Below are 24,230 nucleotides of genomic sequence, written 5' to 3'. Positions count from 1 at the left end.
CAAACGCTGAGCAGCGGAGTACCCCTTTAAGAAACTGAGCTGCAATGAGCACGGTGTTTTACTGGGATATCCAGTTCCGCTATGCGTTGCCCAGTATAAACCCACCCCACCGGCCTGACTGAGTTTCATGGACAGATAATAACCTATGCAGGTTTCTATTATATTTGCTTTAGAAGGGTTTGCGTCTGCAAGAAAGAGGGATGTCCCTGCTTTTTTTCTGATCACTCTTCGAGGATTCAAGGAACAAATATTATAACCAGGATGCACAACATGTTTGTCTACAGTATTTAGTATGTCTAAAAAAAAAAAGTGCTGATGTGTTGTCAACTTTAGATGATCCTTTTCTGTCCGATGAGTCATATGACTATAGGCTGATCATGGGATATCCCACTGCTGGCACCCCAAGTAGTGAACTATGGTGAAACCAAGCAACAAACGTTCAACTCCCCTGCCACGCCCCCACAGGATAAATCAAGTATTACTTATCCACTATTGAATCAATGGGATGTCTATGTAATGCATGGCATGCTTAGTCCTCCCAAGTGATAACTGTTCTTTGTAGCTGTTCTTCTTTATGGTTAAAGAGTACCTGTCATCACAAAAACTTTTTCTATGTTGTTAATTATGGTATTAGAAACAACTTTCTAATATGTCATTAAAAAAAATTATATTTATATGTTTATTTTCACTTGTAAAAACTGACCACCAGGGGTCTCCCTACATGTCCCAGCCGCAAGTCTCTCATAGAGTTCGGACTCATGCTCTCAGAGTGCAGCCAGGACACTGACGAGCACAGCGCAGCTCCCTGCCTGTCAATCAGAAAGGCCGGAGCGAGCTCTGTGCCAGCCGCCCCCCCCCCCCCCCCTTGAAGATGAGCCGGCAGCGCTGTGCACGGCAGGCAGGACGGCTCTGATCTCCCTCCTCTCTGTTTGCCTTGTGCTGTTCATAACAGAGGGGAATGAAAGCCTGCCTGCTGTGATTGGCTCCCTTTTCTATGGCCACTACCGAGTCCGAGCGCAGCATAGAACAGGGAAGGGTGGAAGTGTTAATCGGCAGGCTTCAGCCGACGTCACGCCTGCCGGGTAACGCCCCCTTCAGCCCAAGAAAGCTCACAGTCAGTAAGCAAGTTTTGAAAGAGGATTATGAAGGAAATACTGGGCGAAAATGAAAAATTACAGAGTGCAGGTAATGAAGAGGGCTACATACCAGCAGTAGTGTTGAGCGGCATAGGCCATATTCGAATTCGCGATATTTTGCGAATATATGGATGAATATTCATCATATATTCGCAAAATTCGCATATTCTCAATATTCGCGGCCTTTTTTTACTATGCGCCATCAATATGCGCGAATATTCGCATATGCAACATTTTCGGCCGCCCGCCATTCTGACACAGTAACTAGTATTGGAGCCTTGTTTACACCACAAGCTGGAAGCAGGGAGGGATGATCACTCTAATGTGTACTGTGAAAAAAAAAATGTGAATATTCGTAATTGCGAATATTCACGCTCAACAATAACCAGTGGCATAATAAAAAGCAATAGAGATGGTGGCAGGTTCTCTTTAATGGTGTTTTCCTTTATGGTAGGATTGGATGACCATGTAATGGAGACCTCCAGACTCTCAGGGTAGAGAAGGATCAGCCATGTTGGATTTCAACAAATTCTTTTGTTTGTGGGGAGATAAGCTGCCACCAGAGGAGTCTCTTTTCTCTTTCCACTGTGGACAGATGACCAAGCCAAGTGCGCATGTGTATAGTTGCGATCTGCAGAGATAGGATGAAGCCACACGTCCTTGGCTGCCGCATTTCGGCCTGTTGCATATGGTGTATCTGGTTTCACCCTTTGCTGTTGGACGAATGAGCGTTCAGCTGACAGCTATCTTGTGCGTATGTAAAACGAAATGGGAGAGCGCTCCATAGGATAACACCACCAGTGATTAATCCACAAAATAAGTGGTATGGGCTCTTACCGCAGGTGGTTGTGTGAGCTCACACACAACAATGGTCAGCGTGGGTTAGAGCGAGCAACCTGACCAAATGAACAATTCAATGGAACCACTTCGTGGGGTACGGCAGGATCACATCGGCGCTGACCAGGACAGGCACTTAGTGCCTGTCCTGGTCAGCGCCAATTTGATCCTGCCGTACCCAACAAAGTCGTTCCATTATGTTGTGTGTATGGCCAGCTTAGCAAATGAATATTGACTGTTCGAGTGCTGAAAATGATTTGCCTTTACACCAACAAAAATATAAAACTAATATAATGGAAATTCTTTCCTGTAAATTTTGCAGATATTATGTGAACCGGCAATGAAAGGTGCAGATATATCCACACCTAAGTGCTATTACCTGTACGGCACGAGATAAGCCATTCATGAAGGCAAACTTTCTTTGTTTGATCTCACTTGTGTGGTTTGTCTCGTAGCCTAGCGTGAAGTTGTCTCCAGGACATGACACTGTGTAACTAGTCGTATGCCTGTTTAGTATCCAAAGTGACTATATTGGATATTAACTTAACTTGTAATTTCCTGTAATTATTTCCTCTGATTTTATCACAATTTACAGGTTTGCATATATGGTGTCCCGGTACCGTATCCTATACGTTACCTGTATAGAGGTCCCCATAGTCAGAGTCCCTAGGACATCGGGGTTCCTCTTGTCTAGTTTTCCCCTTGTCATCTCTCACTTAGTCAGTAAGTATAGTGCAGTTCTATTCAATATTTATATAGTCATAAGTATAAAAATGTATATATTTAGTTATTTACCTGTTCGGAGCGTAACAGGACCTGCGGGTCATGTGATCAGGTAAACCTTTGGAGGTCCCCGTAAACCTTTGGAGGTCCCCGTGACGTGTTCACCCACCATGCTTTGTAACAGTGAGTGACAGCTGACACGGACCAATCCAAAATGGCCCGGCCCCTGCCCATATAAGGGAGCGGCGGCCATTACTTGCTCTCTTTCCTCGTGGGCTGCTGATGACGGATCTGCGCAGCTGTCATCACCAGTAACCAGGCCCAAGCCTTGCGGCAACGACCATCCTTACGAAACTTTGAGTTATCTAAATCCCTATTAACTCTGCAAGATCACCGGACCTAAACAGACCCCTAAATCCGGACGGATCTCTGCACCAATCCTAATTCTAATAACTCTTTGGATAAGTCAATGGTCCTCAGCATCTGTCAATCACTGCTGTGCTGTATAGAGACTGTATTGCTAAGACTGTTGCTGTTAATTGGATGTACCGCAAGTACCTGAGTAAAGTTTATGCAAGTTCAAGTTCATCTCTATTGTGGACCTTCATTCATTTAAGCAAGCACCTATCGTTTCTGGGAAGGGTGGAGATAGGCCGAAGATTTACCTCAGCGTATTAACCCTCACCCTGGCGTCACGAGTGACAGGGGTTAACCCCTCATATACCGAAGCAACACCCCAACTACACTTCACCCCCCAAGGCAGTTACCACACTGGGAATTTCAGATTCCAAATTTTTCAGGCTCCACCAGACTATATGTGACATCTGCAAGTGTACGGCACAAGTAGCACATGGCAGGTGAGAGGTCCTGTTTTGGATTTGGCATTTGGCATCTGCACAGCAACATCACCCCCTAAATTGCACAACCCTGTGGTATTACTGAATTTATATCATTGGCTTACACAGAAAGAGGGGGCCTCAAACTAAAGTCAAAATGGATGTTCCATTCTGGTGCTGAAACTTGTCATCCACATGTAAAGACCCTGGCAGAGCATATACTTCTGTGATGTCCCAGTACGGGATATGGTCCCGTACAGTATTTAGGTCCTGTGAGGTTGAGTTCCTCATTGTCCTAGGGGCTCTCCTGCAGCATCTCCCCCATAGTGTTATATGTATTATGTACAAAGGACCTTTGAGTACCTTTGAGTTAGTCGTATGATAATGTGGTCACATGTTCAATTCACATCTTTGTTACCCAGAGAGCACCAGCTAACCAGGTGACCTGCAGCTTGACCTATGGGCTCCTTGCACAGCCCCCCTTCATAAGGAAGAGAGGAGCTGCAATCTGCCTCTTTTGCTCTTCCACCACATTCTCTGCTGAGGTCAAGTCCAGTCCAGACGTCTCAGAGTCAGTGTCCAGCACATCTGGGGGCCTCAAGCCTAAATTACAGCCACAAGTCAGTAAGTCAAGTCATCTCTGTCTGCTGTCACTATCTTCAGTCAAGTCAAGTCTATTATAATCAGGGTGGCTGTGCTAGAGTCTGTCAAGTCACTGCAAGTCCCAGCAAGCTGCGAGGTCCCCTGTGTTACTGGTCACCTCTCTGGGATCCTGGCCGAGCTGTCAAGACTGTACCATCTGTCTACCTCAGTAAAGCTACCGTTAACCCTGACCTGGCCTTGGACTCTTATTTGCCCTGCCTAACTAGGACTAGTGGTACTACCATTCGGGTGGTCATCGGGAAAACCATGCCCTGGCATCACAAACATTTAGGGGTTAATACCATCTGTCCCTGGGCTATAACATCTGCCCCTACACCTCATTTGACCCCCGTGGTACACCACACTTCCACTTCCTTTTTATTACTCTTCTATCAGTATTTTATAGCTTGTTAACATGGGCTATTGCCATTCAAAAGCAAAGGGATGGGATCAACTAGGGCTGGGCCCCCTTTATCCAATGGCCAAATACTCGGCCTCTATGATAATTATTACTCTATTTGTTAAAAGAATACATGATATATGAAGATATCAGGTCGTGGGGGTCCATATAAACCAGGGTAAACATGCCATATTCTTGTCAACCTAAAGGAAGGGTAAACAGGGGGCTATTGACCAGTTAACCCAAGGGTCTATATACCCCCTGGGACAGGCCTTGATACAGTAACCATACTCTATGGGCAGCTCCTAATCCAAGGAATTCAATAAGCTTAGTGTTATAGGATTGCTACAATGTAATTGTTCAACAAATATGCGCAATATACGTAAACACGCAATCTTTTTTCTGCATAATCTATGGATGTGATCTCCGTGATGACAGTAATTCTAATTTGTGCAACCGGGGCGCGGCACCAACATTGTACACCTTCCATTCCTTTTATGCTTCATCACCTCCATCTGTCATTCCCTCCTATGATTTTGAATTGAGAAATGTCATTTCCATACAGGTGAATAGAGAAAATGATTTTGTACCTGGGTGGGGGAGAGTTGCAGAACATCTTATTTCCTTGGTATGCGAATCCCCAATAGGTCCTGGGAGTGATGATTTATTACTGCTAGGGGTGAGGCTCAATGTTATTGCAGCTCTTTCTATCTTGCTGCCAGAAAATGATCCCCTCATTCAGAGTCAGACACCCATAACAGCGTAGACACAATAATGATGTATACTCAGAAAATGTCCTGTCTGGTGCACTTTAGTGCACGAAGCTTCAGGCACAAGAACATATTTCAATGTGTTTATCCTTTGACAGTCTAGGATGATCACTGATCAGTGTTATGCAGTGGGAGGATCAGTCTGGCTTCAAACCCACATTAAAGCCTCCCGCCCCAAGGAGATTTCAGTTTTGACAATTCTTTTATTTATTTATTTTTCCGAAGGGTCCTACCCAGGGCTCAAGTCCTGCAGGAACTCATGGGAACGGAGTTCCTGTACTTTTTCCACAGCAGGAACGCAGTTCCCATTAGCAGGAGTCCTTCAGGACCAGCCCTTAAAGGGTTACTCCGCCCCTAGACATGTTATCCCCTATTCAAAGGATAGGGGATAAGATGTCTTATGGCCGGGGTCCCGCTGCTGGGGATCTCGGCTGTGGCACCCCAGACATCCGGTGCATGTAGCGAACTCCGCTCCATTCCGGATGACTGGTGATGCAAGGCAGAGGCTCGTGACGTCACGGTCATGGTCCCTCAATGCAAGTCTATGGGAGGGGGCGGGACGCCCCCTCCCATAGACTTGTATTGAGGGGCCGTGACTGTGACGTCACGAGCCTCTGGCGCTGCACCCAACGCTCTAAACAAATGTTGGGAGCTGCAGGGAGAACAGGGGAGTCCCCAGCAGCGGGCCCCCCCGGGATCAGACATCTTATCCCCTATCCTTTGGATAGGGTATAAGATGTCTAGTGCCCCTTTAAGTGGAAATCTAGGGTGAGTTCCCACACTTTTTTTCCCAGGACTTGACCCCTGGTCCTACCATTATAAGGTGGTGACAGGATGTCGGCCCCCCCAAGACTGGTATCATTCAAATCATTTAAGGGGTATTTCAGGAAATAAAATTATTTTTATACATCAACTGGCTCCAGAAAATTAAACAGATTTGTAAATGACTTCTATTAAAAAATCTTAATCGTTCCAATAATTATCAGCTGCTGAAGTTGAGTTGTTCTTTTCTGTCTGACAACAGTGCTCTCTGCTGACACCTCTGCTTGTCTCGGGAACTGCACAGAACAGAATAGGTTTCCTATGGGGATTTGCTTCTACTCTGGACAGTTGCGAACACAGGTTTCATCAGAGAGCATTTACACAGAAAAGAACAACTCAACTTCAGCAGCTCATAAGTACTGAAAGGATTAAGATTTTTTAATAGCAGTCATTTACAAATCTGCTTAACTTTCTGGAGCCAGTTGATTTTATATATATATATATATATATATATATATATATATATATATATATATATATGTTTTTTCCTGGATAACCCCTTTAAATTGGGTCCTTCAGAGTTGGGTCTTAAAAAAGTATACTCCAAAAAGCATCCTGCAGAGACCACCCACTGCAAGGTAAGTATGTATAGACTAGTGTCTCAACTAAGTAATACTACACCAAAAATAAGAGGACACTAACCAAAGCTATAATTGCAAAAAATACAAAATGAATCTTTATTGAAAAATCACAAGGATAAGACAATAAAACAAAATAATAATAATGGTACAGTGGAGAATATCTATGGTGAACACATACTAGGGAAGGCTGTAAAATAATGTATGAATAAATGATTTAGACCCACACTCATGCCAAGGAAATAACAAGTAATGGTAAGTAGTATAGAGTAACACAGCAGAGGGGCATAAAAACCAAAAGAACCAGTACCAGATGGGATAATAAGCCTTACCCAGGGATGTGCCAGACCCTATGGGTCTGGCACATCCCTGGGTAAGGCTTATTATCCCATTTGGTACTGGTTATTTTGGTTTCTATGCCCCTCTGCTGTGTTACTCTATACTATTTACTTTTACTTTAATGTTTTATCCTTGTGATTTTTCAATAAAGATTCTTTTTGTATTTTTTGCCATTGTGCGTCTTGAAAAAATATGTAAAAGAAAATTGGCAACCATACATCCCACATCCTCCATGAGCATCCTTCTAGACCCATTTATCAGTTCAGTAATGGCCATTTATCTGAGCTTCCAATAAATATGTGCCAACTGGCTATAACATTACTGACCTATGAAAGGTGAATAACATTGATTATCTTGTGACAATGGTGCCTACCAAAGGGTGGGATATACATTAATTGACCAAAAAAAAAAAATTATAATAATAATAGTGTGACTACGGAAAAGGCTGCAAAAATTGGTAAGCAAATGCATAAATAATTACAGGTGGGGTCTGACTGGACAAGGGGTATACAAAAGAGCATAAAAGGGCTTCACCCATTGAGAGAAGCAGGATGTTTGTTTTTTTTTAACAAATTTCTCACCATCAAGGCCCTTCTGACCAAGCTGTTAGGAGGTGTTGGGAGCAGTGGCTACATGAGGGCACACACATGGCGACCGGTCTCTGGACGGCACAGACAGACCGCCAGGAAAAAGGATTGTTCACAAGCAGCTCTCACAGTTTCCTTGTCCGCCATCCAGACACAGGTGGCTCCTCCATTACACACCCCAGTAGGGGACTGGACCATTTTCAAGCACTTCATAGAAGGAAATTTGGTGTCAAAGCGCCCATTATGTGTCCTGCCATTGACATCCTACTTTACGGTGATGTTGTGAATGATAAACCTGGACTGTTATGGACTGGAACTGTATCATCTTAAGTGATAAGTCCAGGTTCTGCTTGGAATCCAATGGCAGTCAGGTTTGAATAGAGAGTCTTGGCGGCGAGCGCTACAACCTTGCCATTGCCATTGAGCCACACACTGCCCCAACCACTGGTGTGAGCCATCACTTACAACAGTCGGGCACCCCTAGTTGTAATAGGTGGGTGCCCAATAGTGATATGTGCAGGACATCTGCAACCACACGTGTTGCTTCTTATGGCAGGGCTTCCAACTGGTATTTCTCATCCTTCCACAGACCAAGGATCTCCAAAACTGATTGTCTTGTGGGGTGTTCACAGTGTCCAGTGGTAAGTATCTACCAATTAGAAATTGCTGAAATAGTTCCTGTTGATTATGATAGGTGTCAGATCACACAAGGCATCAAAGCTTGCTATGTATTAGGCTATGTAGCGGCAGACTGGTCAATAGTGTTGAGCGGCATAGGCCATATTCGAATTCACGAATATTCGCGAATATATGGACGAATATTCGTCCTAAATTCGCGAATATTCGCCTATTCGTAATATTCTCGTTTTATTTTCGCATAGGCAGGAAGTTGGCTTGGGTTTTATGTATGGTCCTTTTCCTGTGGCTCCGGTGGGAAAATTGAGGGTGTCCCCTTTGGGAGTAGTTCCCAAGAAGGAGCCGTTTAAGTTTCGACTGATTCATCATCTCTCCTTCCCCCGTGGGTCCTCCGTTAATGATGGGATTGACCCTAGCGGGTGTTCTGTGAGTTATACTTCATTTGATGCAGCAATTGGTTGGATCCGGTCATATGGTCCAGGGGCCCTTTTGTTGAAAACGGACATAGAATCGGCTTTCCGCCTTTTGCCTGTTCATCCGAATTGCATGCATTTGTTGGGATGTTTTTGGGATGGAGTTTATTTTGTAGATAGGTGTTTGCCCATGGGTTGTTTGTGAAGGTATCGTTCAGTGTCTCCTGTTTTTGATGGCCCCTTCTTGAGGCATGGTGATGGGTCCTTTTTGTCAAGGTTCCAATTTCTGGCTGTGTTTCGGCGTTGCTTAGTTGCTGAAGGTTTGGATAGTCAAAGGTTTAGTGGGCATTCTTTTCGTATCGGGGCTGCTACTGAGGTGGCACAGTGGAAGCTGAGTGAGGACGTGATTAGGCACATTGGGAGGTGGGAATCCATTCGTTTTAGGTCCTATGTCCGTTTGACTAAGTAGTTTTGGGGGTTCTGTGTTGGTTTGTGGGTATTCTTGTATTCTGTGTATTTGTTCTATTTGTTGTTTAGTGTTTTCGTGTTTCAAAAGTTCCCTGCTTTGTGTGGATCATGGGGCACTCGTACATCCATTGGGGGGGGGGGGGAGCTAAGAGCTGCGGTCAGGCCAAACTCAAGGCAACTTGGATTTTCTCGACAGGTGGCGGTGGTGAGATGGATTAGTCAGAGGAGCATGTTGTGGAGGAGAATATTGCCAGATTTTAATAGGTTTGTCTGTCTGGATAAGGCGCCCGATGCCCTTGTGCTTCATATTGGGGGCAATGATTTGTGAGCTCCCTCTTTTGGAGAGCTGGTGGGGGATATGAAATTTGATATTCTTAGCATCTGGGCTATGTATCTGTGGACTGTCATGGTCTGGTCGGACATTGTACCAAGAAAGGTTTGGAAGCTGGCAAGGTCGGTGGATCGCATAAATAAGGCCTGGATAAAGGTTAACAGAGCAATAAGGAAATTTGTGGCTCGTAATGGCTCAGTTGCTGTACGCTATTCCGATTTGGAATATGGGGAAGGGGCTTTTTAGAGGTGGGATGGGATTCATTTAGATGCCATAGGTATTGATTTGTGGAGTTTGACCTTGTGGGATGGCATAGAGGTGGCTTTGGACATGTGGAGGGATGCAAACACCTAAGGGTGTTAGGTGTTTGCGTTGTGGCAGGGGGTCCTCGGAGTTGGGAGCAACAGGAAGAGGTTTTAAGGTGGTGGAGGGAACCAAAGTTGGTTCTGGACTCCAGGGCTGAAGAGGTTCATGGCTGGTGGTTCTGGGAAGATTGGAAGAAGGATGGGTTGCTTAGGCCTCAGTCGGGCATGCAGATTCATTGTGGTCGTGACTGAACATGGCAAAGAGATGAAGGTGGTGGTGGACGTCACACAGGGGCGGAGTCATGACATCACGATATTCCGGCCCCGTGGTCATCACGTGTCACAGTCGGAGCCTCCAGCACAAAGGGACCCCACGATCATACATCTTATCCCCTATCCTTTAGTGGTGAACCATCGGTGTATGGTGGGACCACAGCTGTAGCGGTGTAGGTAGCGGGATCAGATGGTATTACCCCCGGGGACAACATAGTATTAACCCCTAGTGTTCGTGATGCCAGAGTGGTTTTGGGTACCGGAACCACACAACGGTATCTCCGCTATTCCAATGGCTAGTAGTGAAAGGAGAGTCCACAACCAGTTATGGTTTAGCGGAGGCTTTACTGAGTTTAAGACAAATGGAATTATCTTCACAGCTTGGCCAGAATCCCAGAGAGGTGGCCAGGAAACCAGAAGGACCTCGCAGCTTGCTGGACCAATATACTTGTAATTAACTTGACTCGAGATTGGACTTGACTAGTTTCAGTGACAGCAGACATAGACTTGAGACTTACTGGAATGACTGTAGATTTTGGGGTCTTCCAGGTGCTGATCACTTGTACGGAGATCTCTGGTGGTTGCTGTGCTCAGTAAAGACTGATCTCAAAGAGCTGCTTGCAGCAGAAGAGAGAGAATTGTAATGGCTGCCCCTTTACTAAAGCCCATTGGTCAAGCTGCGGGTCATGGGTTAAGCTGGTGTTCTCTGGGAGAACATGTGACAAGTCATATGACTGCATAACATAACATGTGACAGACTTAAACAGGTCCTTTAGACCTCCCACGGGCCCTTTGTACTACCTATACATTAGGAGACTGTCTAGGCATTAAAGAAATATACACAACATTCTGGAAACAACAGGGGGAGACCTTACAGGGGAGCCCCCCAGGTCACTGAGGGTCTCAACCTGACATAGTATAAGGGTAGTACAGGACATGTCACATGGACATTACACATTGGATAGGAGAGAAGATGTATTAGGGTCGGAGCACCCCTTTAAGGTATAGTATCATCTTTGCTTTTAGCAGACACATCTACATTTTTTTGTATTACATCAACGTCTTGTAATGTAAATGATGTCTGAACAGACCTTGTGGTGTGAGAACGGATCAAGTTGAGTAATAGCGATATATCAGTTCTATGTGTTGTGTCTTTCATCCGATAGTAATCACTCTCATAAAAAATGGATCATGACAGTTACTAAAGTGACATATGAGTTGAGCTGTAAATCTTGCCATGTTTGCTTTTCGGGCATGTTGGGAGTTGTAGTTTTGGAACAGATGGCGGCACCTTGGTTGGAAAATGCTGCAGTAGACAATGCAGAACCCAGAGGAAATCTAAACTTTCTTTGTCATTACACTCTTAATAAATCCTTCCTTTATTTGGTTCTTTAAATCCTAGATTTAAGAACAGCTATTTAAAGGGGTACTCCACCCCTAGATATCTTATCCGCTATCCAAAGGATAGGAGATAAGATGTCAGATCGCGGGGGCCCCCCAGCTGGAAACCCCGCAATCTCTGTGCAGCACCTGGCATTCGTTTAGAATGCCGGGTGCGGGGTGGGGGTTGTGACGTCATGGCCGGCCATGGCCGCTCCCATAGACTTGCATTGAGGGGGCGTGGTGTGACATCATGCCCCTAGACATCTTATCCCCTATCCAAAGGATAGGGGATAAGATGTCTGATCGCAAGGGTCCCACAGCTGGGACCCCGGCAATCTCTGTTTGTTTAAAACTCTGGGTGCGGGTGGCGGGGGTCGTGATGTCACGGCCACACCCCTCATGACGGCATGCAACGCCCCCTCAATGCAAGTCTATGGGAGGCGTGGCGGCCGTTATGCCCCTCTAATAGACTTGCATTGAGGGGGCGTGGTGTGACATCACGAGGAGCATGGTAGTGACGTCACGACCCCCACCACTCACTGCAAGCATTCGGAACTAAATGTTCCGAATGCTGGGACAGCGGAGTATGCCTTTAAAGCGGTACTCCGCTCTTTTTTTTAAATCAACTGGTGCCAAAAAGTTAAACCACAGTGCCCTCTACTGACACCTCTGTCCATGTCAGAAACTGTTCAGAGCAGGAGAAAATCCCCATAGCAAACATATGCTGCTATGGACAGTTCCTAAAATGGACAGAGGTGTCAGCAGAGAGAACTGTGGTCAGACAGAAAAGAAATCCAAAAAGAAAATAATTTCTTCTGTAGTATACAGCAGCTAATAAGTACTGGAAGGATTAATATTTTTTTTTATAGAAGTAATATACAAATCTGTTTAACTTTTTGGCACCAGTTGATAAAAATAAAAAAATAAAAAGTTTTCCACCAGAGTTCCCCTTTAAGAGATTGTCTATTAATGGACACTTATCACCTATCCGCCTGTCTGATCATTGTCAGCGGAGCCATTGGGATTCCAATCAATCACAAGAATGAGGGTCCCATATTCTCTGCTTAAATAGATTGAAGGCCAAACATGCACCCTACTTCTCCATTCAAGCTCTATGGGACGGTCCAGTTATGTAGGGATGAACGGAGTGGCAATGCGCCTGTTTAGCGGCAGCTCTATTCAAATGGGGGGCATCCGACCACCGTTACCGTGATGATTGAGGGTCCCAGCAGTGGGATTCCCAATGATTACACATGGTTTATCCTGTTAATAGGGAATAAGCATCAATCTTGGAACAGACAACCCCTTTATGTGACCTATTACTGTTTCAATCATCCAGAGCCAAAGTTTAGTTTCGTTTACCCAGTGCATATCCCTACCTCTAGCCATGTATCTATATTCTGGCCATGACACAGTAGCTGTTGGCATTCCCTGTGTGGTGACCCAGTACAGAGTCATGCATTCCTCTGTACTTCTACCCATCCTGTCTGGCAGATCCAGCTCAATGTCGGTCATGGGTCCTTTCTTTCTAGAATTCTCTTTATTGCACTTCCTAATGTATTACTAATGTATTGTTATGTAAGAGTTAAAATAATGTATTTTATATGCACTGTTGCCTTAAATCTGTGTTACTAAGGACCTTTGTTGTCAAGGGGAGTATGCAAGGTGAACAGGTGGCTTGTCAGTGACCAATGGGATCTCTCTAAACTGTTCCCCTTATATAGTGAGGTCAGGGTTCAGCTCACTCTCTGAGTGCAGTGCATGCTGAGGTAAAGTGAAGAGCTGAGGAGTTTGTCTGTTTGAGGTCTGTGGAGGCCTGAGGCCTAGTCCTGCAACCACGCTTGTACTGCAAGTTAACCCCTGCACCTGTAGTGAAAGTCAAAGCTGCAAGGTAGGACCTAAACCAGTGGGGATTCTAGTCCAGTCCAAGCAAATCAGTCAAGTCAAGTCTGTTAACAAGCGTGGCTACCTCAGTCAAGTCAATTATAACTATAAGTCCCAGCAAGTCGATAAACTTCCTGAAATTCACCCTGTATCTCCTTGGTGCTGAACTACAGAATAGCATGCGACTAAACTAATATGGGGCATGGAACATCTTAGCTATGAGGAGCGATTAAAGGAGTTACAATTGTTTAGTCTTGAGAAGAGACGTTTAAGGGGGGATATGATAAACGTATATAAGTATATTAATGGCCCATACAAAAAATATGGAGAAAAACTGTTCCAGGTTAAACCCCCCCAAAGGACGAGGGGGCACTCCCTCCGTCTGGAGAAGAAAAAGTTTAGTCTCAAGGGGCGACACGCCTTCTTTACCGTGAGGACTGTGAATTTATGGAACGGTCTACCTCAGGAACTGGTCACAGCAGGAACAATTAACAGCTTTAAAACAGGATTAGATACATTCCTGGAACAAAATAAGATTAATGCTTATGAAGAAATATAAAATCTCATCCCTTCCCCAATATCGTGCCACACCCCTACCCCTTAATTCCCTGGTTGAACTTGATGGACATATGTCTTTTTTCGACCGTACTAATTATGTAACTGTAATTATGTGATTGTAACACCTTGTCTACCTCAGTAAAAAGCCATTGTTACGTAAGCTTGCATTGGAGTGATTATTTGCCCCATGCCCAGGAATAATCGGCTATACCTCAGGTGTTAAATTAGGTAAACCACGCCCTGGCGTCACGATCACAAAGGGTTAATAACATCTGCTCTTCCATACCCATCACCCCAACTGGCTTACAGTATTTAGCATATGCCAAGCTACCAGCCCCCTTGCTACCTCATACAATCACCAATGAAGGAAGCCTTGGGGTGGAGAAAATTGCCAGCGGAGGGGCCCATGGGGAGACTGCAGCTAGGGAGAAGGGGTTATCAGGGGGTAGCGACATGGGGAGGAGGAGCTAGTAAGGGGTTAAGAAGCCAGCGACTGAGGAGAAGGGGCAGTCGGCACGAGACCAGAGAAGTTCCCGCCCATCTTTCGTGTTGTTTTGTTGTCGCAGCAGCGGTAGCAGGAGAAGGATTCGGAGGTAGGAGTGGAAATTATGGAATGTGGTTTGGATGTGGGCCAGAGACGATACCCAGCCTGGTTGTTAATTCTTTGTGGGCATGAGCCCCAGGAAGGGCGTTTGGGCCTCTGAAACGAGTGCACATTGGCTTACGGCTAGGGGTAAAATAGGAGGCCCCGATATTGGAGTTTTACGGTGGAAAAAGGGAAAGGTGCCTCAAGGTTCTTCTCCTGCGCCATAGAAATGGTTACAGTTCGGGTTGTGTTTTTATCTGAGTGTATGATCATACAAGGTTATGTCATGGCGATGTTTAAATTGTTATCTGTTAATATATTGGTCTGCAGTGGTCTTTTGTACCACTAACTTGTGTCAGTCTATCTTTTGGATGGGTAAAAGGGGTCTGATGGGAGTAGTCAAGGGCATAGCAGCTAGTCATGTAAGGAGGTCTATGTGGCATACTGTTTCGTTGACCACTGTTCCGAAATTTAGGGCTGTCAGAAATCCATCCCAAATTAGAAAAAAAGGGGGTTCGCCACCGACGACACCACCTGTTTTGCACATTCCTCCTCAAAGGATCAGTGTTAGCTGATCAGTCAAATGTTCACCCGAGCATTCATAATGTCAGATGTCAGCGCAGGAAACTCAGAATGTGTAGCTATAAATTCTTGGCCCTCATCCTTAAAGTCCCGGGTGTGTCCTTATAACTTGACATGATTTGTTCAGATCATGATAAGTTGTTTTACACAGAATGTTTCTGATTCTCCAGTCAAGAGCACTTATGTCCTAGCGATGAAAGATCTGATAACTACAGTGAAAACAAAGCTTTTACATTGGGAGGCTTCAATCCAATAACCTGAAACTCACAAGTGGATGTGTAGGATTTAACATCACCTGCCCAATACCATCCCTAGAGTGAAGCATGGTGGGGGCGGGCAGCATCGTGCTGTGGGGACAAGGAGTTGAGTTAAAGGGGTACTCCAAAGGATAGGGGATAAGATGTCTGATCGCGGGGGTCCCGCCGCTGAGGACTCGACACCCGAGACACTCGGCTGCAGCACCCGAGACATCCATGGAGCGAACTTTGCTCTGTACCGGATGACTAGCGATACAGGAAGGAGGCTCGTCATGGTCACGCCCCGCTTGTGATATCACGGCCATGCCCCCTCAATGCAAGTCTATGGGAGGGGGGTCACGCCCCCTCCCATAGATTTGCATTGAGGGGGCGTGGCTGTGACGTCACAGGCAGGGGAGGGCCGCGACATCTCAAAAACCACCAAAAAGTCACAAAAATACACCAGGCTAGACTTAGTTTTTTTGGTGTGTGTGTAGAGTGAAATTTCAGGAAATGTGTGTACCTGCGCAAAATTTTACAAATGCCCTGTGACTGTTTAATAAATTTGGTTCACCTACTAGCAAACAAAAAAAAAGGTGTAAAAAATGCTTCACCTACAATGATGAATACCCCTAAATGATTGCAAGCAAACAACAAAGACAACACAGGAGTGGCTTAGGTACAACTGTCCCTTAAAGGGGTATTCCGCCCTTTGACATCTTATCCCCTATCCTTTGGATGTCTGATCATGGGGGTCCCGCCACTGGGGACCCCAGCAATCTCCCTGCTGCACCCGGCGTTCGTTTAGAGCGCCGGGTGCAGTGCCGGGATGCCGGAGGCTCGTGACGTCAAGGACAGGCAGCCTTGATGCAAGTCTATGGTAGGGGGCATGATGGCGCATCAGACATCTTATCCCCTATCCTTTGGATAGGGGATAAGATATCTAGGAGCGGAGTACCCCTTTAATATCCTTGAGTGGCCCAGCTTGAATCCACCGAACATCTCTATAGAGACCTAAAAAATTGCCAACGGTGGTCCCCATCCAACCTGACAGAGCTTAAAAAAATCATCAAAGAAGACCGGCAGAAACCCCCCAAACCTTGTGGCATCATCCCAAAGAAGACTGAAGGCCCTACTCGCTGCCAAAGGGGCGTCCTGAGTAAAGGGTCTGAATACAAACATTTCTAACTTTCTGTAATAGAATTCAAAAGGGGTCTGGATGCATTTTTGGAGAATAATAACATTACAGGTTATGTCTATTAGATTTATAGGGACAGAACGTTGATCCAGGGATTTATTCTGATGCCATATTTGGAGTCGGGAAGGAATTTTTACCTCTAGTATGAGGGTTTTTTGCCTTCCTCTTGATCAACTCAGTAGGGACTCATTAGGGTTATAGGTTGAACTCGATCGACTCTGGTCTTTTTTCAACCTTATGAACTATGTTACTATGTTACTATGTTTTCATTTTGTTATTCTGGGATACTGAGCTGGGGAAAATTGGAAATAGTTTTTGTTTTTTTAGCACAAGGCCTCAACGTGTGAAAAAGTGAAAGGGTCTGCATTGGTTGTCCTGTATATTAATATTCTCCCTGAAAATAAAAATAAACAGCACAGCGAAACAGACTTTTGGCAGACGTAAATCCAAAAAGTAATAAAGGTTATCCAACTAGGGTTGCCGTCTGGCCGGTATTTTATCGGCACAGCTGGTATTTTGGCCACTCTGCCGGTATTTTTATATTAAAAATACCGGCTATGCAATGGCCGGTATTTATCCAACCAATCCTTCAACTCCCGGAATGTTGCACCATATACTATACCAGTGTTTACCAACCAGAGCACCTCCAGCTGTTGTAAAACTACAACTCCCATCATGCCCGGACAGCCGTTGGCTGTCCTGGCATGTTGGGAGTTGTAGTTTTGCAACAGCCGGAGGCACCCCTGGTTGGGAAACACTGACCTATACTATATACTACTATATAGTCCAACATGCTGGGAGTTGTACTTTTGCAACAGCTGGAGGCACCCCTGGTTGGGAAACACTGACCTATACTATATACTACTATATAGTCCAACATGCTGGGAGTTGTAGTTTTTGTTCGGGTCCCATCAAAACAAAAATGGTACTGTTAAAAACTACGGAACGGGGCGCACAAATTTGCCCTCATACAGGCCCATATAAGGAGAAATAAAAAAGTTATAGGGGTCAGAATAGGACAAAATTTCCCCCGCTTATGTGTATCCTGTGATGTCACGCATTTATAATTCATTATGCAAATTAGCATGGCCAATATTTTATTGCAAGAAACGTGGTAACCCTAGATCCAGTATGTGGGGAAAAGTTGCCTGGTTATCCATGGCAACCAATCAGATTTCTTCTTTCATTTTTAACAAGGCCTTGTTAAAAATTAAAGAAGAAGGGACGCATGCGCGCGACTCACTAGGCAGGACGTGTCCTCTGTGAGCTCTGCGCCAACCGCCACTATACTGCCCTCCTTAGCGCTGTCAATCCAGCTCCTTAGCGGTGAAACTTACCTCACAAGTGTCAGGATTCGGCAGGCTGATGGTGGATCCTCTGCGTCAGAAAGGGATTGGCGTGGACCGTACCGGAGGACCGGTTCTAAGTTGCTACTGGTTTTCACCAGAGCCCGCCGCAAAGCAGGATGGTCTTGCTGCGGCGGTAGCAACCAGGTCGTCTCCACCGGTAGCGGCTCAACCTCCCTGACTGCTGAGACTGGCGTGGTACACAAGGACTAGACAAAGGCGAGGTCAGGCGTAGCAGAAGGTCAGGGCAGGCGGCAAGGTTCGTAGTCAAGGGCAACGGCAGAAGGTCTGGTAAGGGCACTCACAAAAACACTTTCACTAGGCACAAAGGCAACAAGATCCGGCCAGGACAGGAAGGGGAAGTGGGTTTTTATAGGAAGGCACAGATGCAGGTACTGATTGGGCCAGGCGCCAATCAATGGTGCACTGGCCCTTTAAATCTCAGAGAGTCGGCGCGCGCGCCCTAGGGAGCGTGGCCGCGCACGCCGGGACTGAGCAGACAGAGGACGGGGCAGGTGAGGAGATTGGGATGCGACCCGCGGGCGGGCACGTCCCGCTACGCGGATCACATCCCCGCCAGCAGAGACAATGCAGCGATCCCGGTCAGCGGGTTTGACCGGGGCGCTGCAGAGAGGAGAACGCCGCGAGCGCTCCGGGGAGGAGCAGGTACCCGGAGCGCTCGGCGTAACAACAAGCTGCCTGAAGTGTCAGAGATGGAGAAGGCTCGGACGAGTGGGTCACAGCAATCACTTTTGCAGATTATTATTTATATCCTGTTTTGTTGATCCGATCCTTTATCCTTTGTACTTGTACCTGCTTGTGATAGTTCTTAGTAACTTACCTGTTCACTTTTAGTGTTTTGGCACTCAGTTCTTCCGCTATCCCCATCATCTCCTGGATTCTGCTGTATACTTCTATCATGCCTTAGTATTTGTTTTGTCTAGTAGGTTTCTCTTTCTGGCCTGTGACGACTATGTTTATTATTTGTTTTTACGCCACTGCACTTTAGCGCAGGAAGGGACTGGCTCCCAGTTGTCGAATCACTGTTTGGGATGAGTGGGCAAGTAAGCAGGGAGAGATGTTTTAGGGTCAGTTTAGGGCTCACTCTCCCTGTGCCCCCGGTCGGTACCTGATACCCTTACTCCCTTCCAACTGCCACCCCATCTCCTTCATTAACCTAGACACAAAAATGTTCCCATCTATACTGGCCAACCGTCTTAATTCTCTACTACCTGGTTTAGTACTTAAGGACCAAGTCGGTTTCATATGAGGTAGGCAAGCCCCGGACAATATACGCTAAGGTTCTATATGTTGCTCATTGGGCGTCAGCTACTCATACCCCTCTCGCTCTTCTAGGCGTAGATATTAAAAAGGCTTTTGATACAGTCTCCTGGACATATTTGTTTGGGGTCCTATGGGCTCTGGGTTACTCTGGTCCATTTGTGGAAGCTCTTCATGTACTATATTCGGGACTGACTGCCTATCTTAAACTCTCTTTTACCTCTCCCCTCCCTATTCCAATTGCTTGGGGGACTCGCCAGGGTTGTCCCCTGTCTCCAGCTCTTTTTGCTCTGGCTATGAACCCCTGGCGATCCTTTTGCGAGACAATCCTGATATCACAGGAGTTGATATTGGCCCATCTCACTACAAAGTAAATTTATTCGCTGACGACCTCCTTCTCACCGATACTAAACCGTTCGTTTCCCTACCCAATTTATTTCCCCTTCTGGAAAATTATTCTGCCAACTCGGGTCTGGTAGTTAATAGAACTAAATCGGAGATTTTATTTTGTAACACTCAAGCTGTACTCAAGATCTTGTTTATCTTATCTTCAATCTTCATCCTTCTTTCTCCCCTATTTAGGAATTTCCCTTCCTGCCTCCCTGGCTGAACTCTATAAACTTAATTATGTCCCCCTGTATAAGTCGATTAGGGAAGACCTCGCTAGATGGAATCAACCCTATATTTCGTGGTTAGGCCAAATCCATACGATTAAGATGGTAGTTTTGCCAAGGCTTTTATATCTTTTCCGCACTCTCCCGATTCCGGTTTGGACTGGAGATTTGCGTGCACTTCAATCTGATGTATTCAGATTTATCTGGCGAGACCTTCATCCTAGAGAATCAGAGAGGGGTCATACATTACCATAAGAGGGTAGGTGGACTATCAGTTCCACATTTCCTCTCTTACTACCGAGCTGCTCGATTTGCCCAGTTGCTGCTATGTAATTTCTCACCCTTTGACCCCGTTGGGTTCAATTAGAAAATGAATTGTTACATCCTCACTCTCTCCGATCCCTCATGTGGTCAATCCTTCCTGTCTTATCAAATCCCTTTACTCTCTACTTCTTTGGCGGTCATTCCGATTCAAGCATAAACTTCAATCTCCCAACTCTCCCACTACTCCGGTGTTTGCTAATCCCTTTTTTCCTCCAGGTGTCCGACAGTCTGATTTCTCTTGGTGGATCTCGCAGAAGCTCTTTCTTCTTCACCATTTTTGGTGGTGAAGAAACCCATTTTTCAGTCTACGTTTTTGAACAGATATTGCCCCCCCTCTTCAGAACTATTTAGAGTTAACCAAATGTTCTCCTATTTACGTACCCTAGTGTCACCTGAGGTCTTGGAAGATTCCTCGAGCTATGAAGCGATGGCTACTTATAGTCCCCTTCGTCCTGGTACCCTCTCAATTTTATATTCTATTCTTAACCAACCCCCAAAAGATGTTAAATTGTTGTTTATGCTACAGTGGGAGGAGGACCTTCAGATATCCCTGCCTTTATCCTCGTGGCATGATTGCTGCACCCAATTGAGTAAAGGAAGCTGGCAGGTTTCCTTAACGGAGACAGCTCTTAAAGTTTTACATAGATCTTACCTGGTTCCGTCTTGCTTGCATGTTCTTTTTCCCTCTGTTTTCCCTCTTTGCTTTATGGGTGTCCAGATGATGGAACCATGTTGCATATTTGGTGAACTTGTTCACATGTAGTTACTTTTTGGAGGACTATTTTGGACTAGATTTTTTCGGTCATGGGAAAGTCGCTGAATCTAGACCCTGCGGTCTGCCTTTTTGGACACATGCCGGAAGGTATCTCCTTTGCCCTTTTTCGTCTGATCCAATTTTTTTTAACTAGCTGCTAGGATTCATATAGCTGCACAATGGTGGACACCACTGCTTTCTGTCCCTTTAGTTATAACTAAGATCAAAAACTGAAAAACTAAACGCATTTTGTAATGATACGATAGAACGATTTAACAAGGTCTGAGACCCCTGGACTTCCTCTTCCCACGTGGCTGATAGGACATATTATCTATATGTGCGCTGTGACCACATGCCCAATGGATGGACATCTCATGTTTCCTTCGCATGCCCTTTCCTCGCCCTCCTTCCCGATTGCCCGTTGTTATTGATTAGTCTTCTGGTTTGTTTTATTATTATTACTAGTACCTTGATTGCATTTTTTAAGTGTTTCTGATTATGCTACTATGCATGTATTGTATTTTTTTTTGTACCTCTGTACTTTTCTTTATGTTCAATAAATTTCTCCTTTTGTCACTAAAAATGAAAGAAGGGATCTGATTGATTGCCATGGACAACTGGGCAACTTTTCCTCTGCTCAGGTATTGATAAATCTCCCCCTATGAGAGCACGCACACTCTTTATTACAGACATAAGTGTGTTGCCGCCCATTGCAAATGACCACTAGTGCGTAATTTACAGATGATGAGTCTGCCTCCAGCTCTTGTATGGATGTGCCTTAAGCAGTTGTATTTTTGCAACAGCTGGAGGCACACCACTTGGGAAACACTGGTCTAGACCCTCATTAGCATATTGGTTTTAAAAAGTAAAATACATTGTGGAACAATGGACGATGACAGCTGAAGATTTTAGAACACTCTTTAAAGGTACACTCCATGCAATGACTGCATTAATGCCTAGTATATGGAGAAGAGGGGATTTAAAGAATGCCAAAAAGACATCCCCTGTGCCATGTTCCGTGTCTGCAAACCCTGTACGGGGCATTACAGTGGATATTGGTCTTGTCTGGTGTGTTCCTTTAAAGAGTACCTGTCACCAAGTGAAACTTTTGATATATTCTTCCTTATGCAATTCTAAAACACTTTGCAAATCACTTTCTGTTAAAATTCTCAACCTGTATATTTTTAAAATGTATTTGAAAAAATGGCCTCTAGGTGTCACTGTTCTTTTCCTTGCCGTAAGCCTAGCAGTGAGTTTGGTCTCCTCCAGGCCTAGCACGCCCACTTTCTCCTGCAAGGAGCTAACAGAATGTGAGCAAGATAACAGGTATGAAATAAAGCTTTCTAAAGCTCTGAAAACATTTTTAAGGGCGGTAGGGGTGTTAGGAATATTTAGGGAATATAATCTGAGCTAGTTTAAAAAAGATTGTTTTGGAACAGGTACTCTTTAAATTACTCTTGTGCAAACTAGATCGGCCGAATGGTTCTTTTCTGCAGCCACATTCTATGTGTCTATGACTCATCATGGGGGGGGCATTTTCGGGATTAAAGAAATGTTTAATTGCATAGACTGTAAAGATAAGATAAAGAAATCCTATGGAAAGGCAAAGAGCATGCTATGCTATGATAACCAACTCACACGACTACATCTGTAGTTGGCAGAGATGGAGGTGTAACTGCACGTAGGGACGCGCGCTCGGTGCCAAATGTGCCTTGTTTACTGTTACAATGTTTATGCAGTTTCATAAAGCGATTGAAAGCCATGAATGACAAGAGCCTGGTACTGCTGTATAGCTTTATTGACATACATTCAGCAGGTTTTGTGTTCCTTCCATGAATTTTTTAGGGCATCTTCATTTGGGTATTGAGCTGTAACATAGAAGAGGTTGATGTTTACAATGAGCGGAGACATAGGAGCAGTCAGAACAGAGGTATTCACACCTGCCCCTAATCCTTGTCTTACATTATAAATGACATCATGGAACTACAGGGGCAGGGGTGACATTTTGAGCCCTTGCACATTATGGCACATTAATCCCCTGGTCCTTACAAGGCTAATTTGACGTCCATTACCATAAGCTTTGAGACATAAAAGACAGAGCTGACCTAGCTGGAATTTGATCATCTAATCTACTTGGAGGATTATTACTTCCCATTCTTCTTTGCCCTTTGAACTTATAGTTCTCAACATCAAAACTCTGGGGTTAAGTTAGCACTAAATGCTTAAAGGGGACTTGTCGGCTCTCCTGATCTGTCTGTTTTAGGAAAATATTTATATTACTCTGATATAACAATTCTGGAGCATCTTTTCTTGAAGGTGTACTCGACTCCTAGACATCTTATCCCCTATCCAAAGGATAGGGCATAAGATGTCTGATCGGGAAGGGTCCTGCCACTGGGCACCCCCTGCGGCACCTCAGATATCCGTGCATGGACGGAACTTTGCTCCGTGCCAGAAGACTGGCGATGCGGGGTGGAGACTTGTGACATCACGGCCAGGTCCCACTCGTGACGTCACAGCCATGCTTCCTCAATGCAAGTCTATGGGAGGGGGCCGTCATGTCTGCATGTCTTGCGGCTGGGTACCCCTTTAAAACTCTGTGGTGTACCGTTCCACAATAATTTCTCCTAGAAAGTTATAAATAAATTGACAAGTGGGTGTTACTATTCCCCCTTGTTAAAGGGGCACGTCCCCTCACAGTATGACAGTGACAGATTGGATGTGTGCATGTGCAGGGACACACCTCCAACTGGTAACACCTATTTGTATATTTTTTCCTAAATTTGTTGGAGGAATAACAAAGGAAAGAAAAGATGCCCCATTATTATTTTATAGGGAATACAATTATTTAACAGACACGTTAGAAGAGATGACAGAATCCATTAAATAGGAAGTACATGTACAAACTTCCCTAGAATTCCAGGCTGGGACTGAGAAGGCTCTGTTGACTCTGGCATCATGGTTCCTATTTTCATTGAGTAATGTTGTCTCTGGATGAACTCTTTTTGTTAGATGAGTCCCCTGACTTTAAAGGGGTCATCCAGAGAAAGAAACAACATGTATATGGTGTCAAAAACTATAATAAAGCAACTTACTAATATAATGTTATTAGCCATACTGCACAGATCTCTTCATGTCAGCTGAGCTGTCTGGCTTAAAGCAGTCAACTTCCATTCTTGCTTCCCCCCATCTCCTCCTGTCTGCTGAAGAGCAGGTCATTGATGTACAGAGAGGAGCTCATATTACTGCTTATTAGATTTCATTTTTAGAACTTTGTGTTGCTTATTAGATTTCAGGACAGCAGCAAGCCTTTCTCAGATAGGACAGCAGTAAGCCTGTTCTGATGGAAACTACTGTGAGTGAGAAAAGCATCCTGCAGCCTTAAAAT

General features: G+C 45.0%; 1 protein-coding gene and 1 long non-coding RNA gene across 2 annotated transcripts in view; one reads left to right on the top strand and one right to left on the bottom strand.

The window, feature by feature from the left end:
* Positions 1–13,247: 13,247 nt before the first annotated feature.
* LOC130296958 (uncharacterized) overlaps positions 13,248–24,230 on the top strand; it is a 30,930-nt gene continuing 19,947 nt past the window's right edge. Inside the window, exon 1 of the long non-coding RNA XR_008849348.1 lies at positions 13,248–13,370. This is a non-coding gene — a long non-coding RNA (uncharacterized LOC130296958). The remainder of the gene's footprint in view (positions 13,371–24,230) is intronic.
* Positions 22,625–24,230, bottom strand: part of LOC130296957 (keratin, type I cytoskeletal 19-like) — a 30,149-nt gene continuing 28,543 nt past the window's right edge. Inside the window, exon 7 of the mRNA XM_056549038.1 lies at positions 22,625–22,710. Within this exon, the coding sequence (XP_056405013.1) occupies positions 22,695–22,710 (16 nt within the window). The 3' untranslated portion in view covers positions 22,625–22,694. The remainder of the gene's footprint in view (positions 22,711–24,230) is intronic.

Source organism: Hyla sarda, chromosome 12, assembly GCF_029499605.1.
Source record: "Hyla sarda isolate aHylSar1 chromosome 12, aHylSar1.hap1, whole genome shotgun sequence".
Lineage (NCBI taxonomy): Eukaryota > Metazoa > Chordata > Amphibia > Anura > Hylidae > Hyla > Hyla sarda.
The sequence above is the reverse complement of the archived record's forward strand: the minus strand, read 5'-3'. Positions and strand labels throughout refer to the sequence as shown.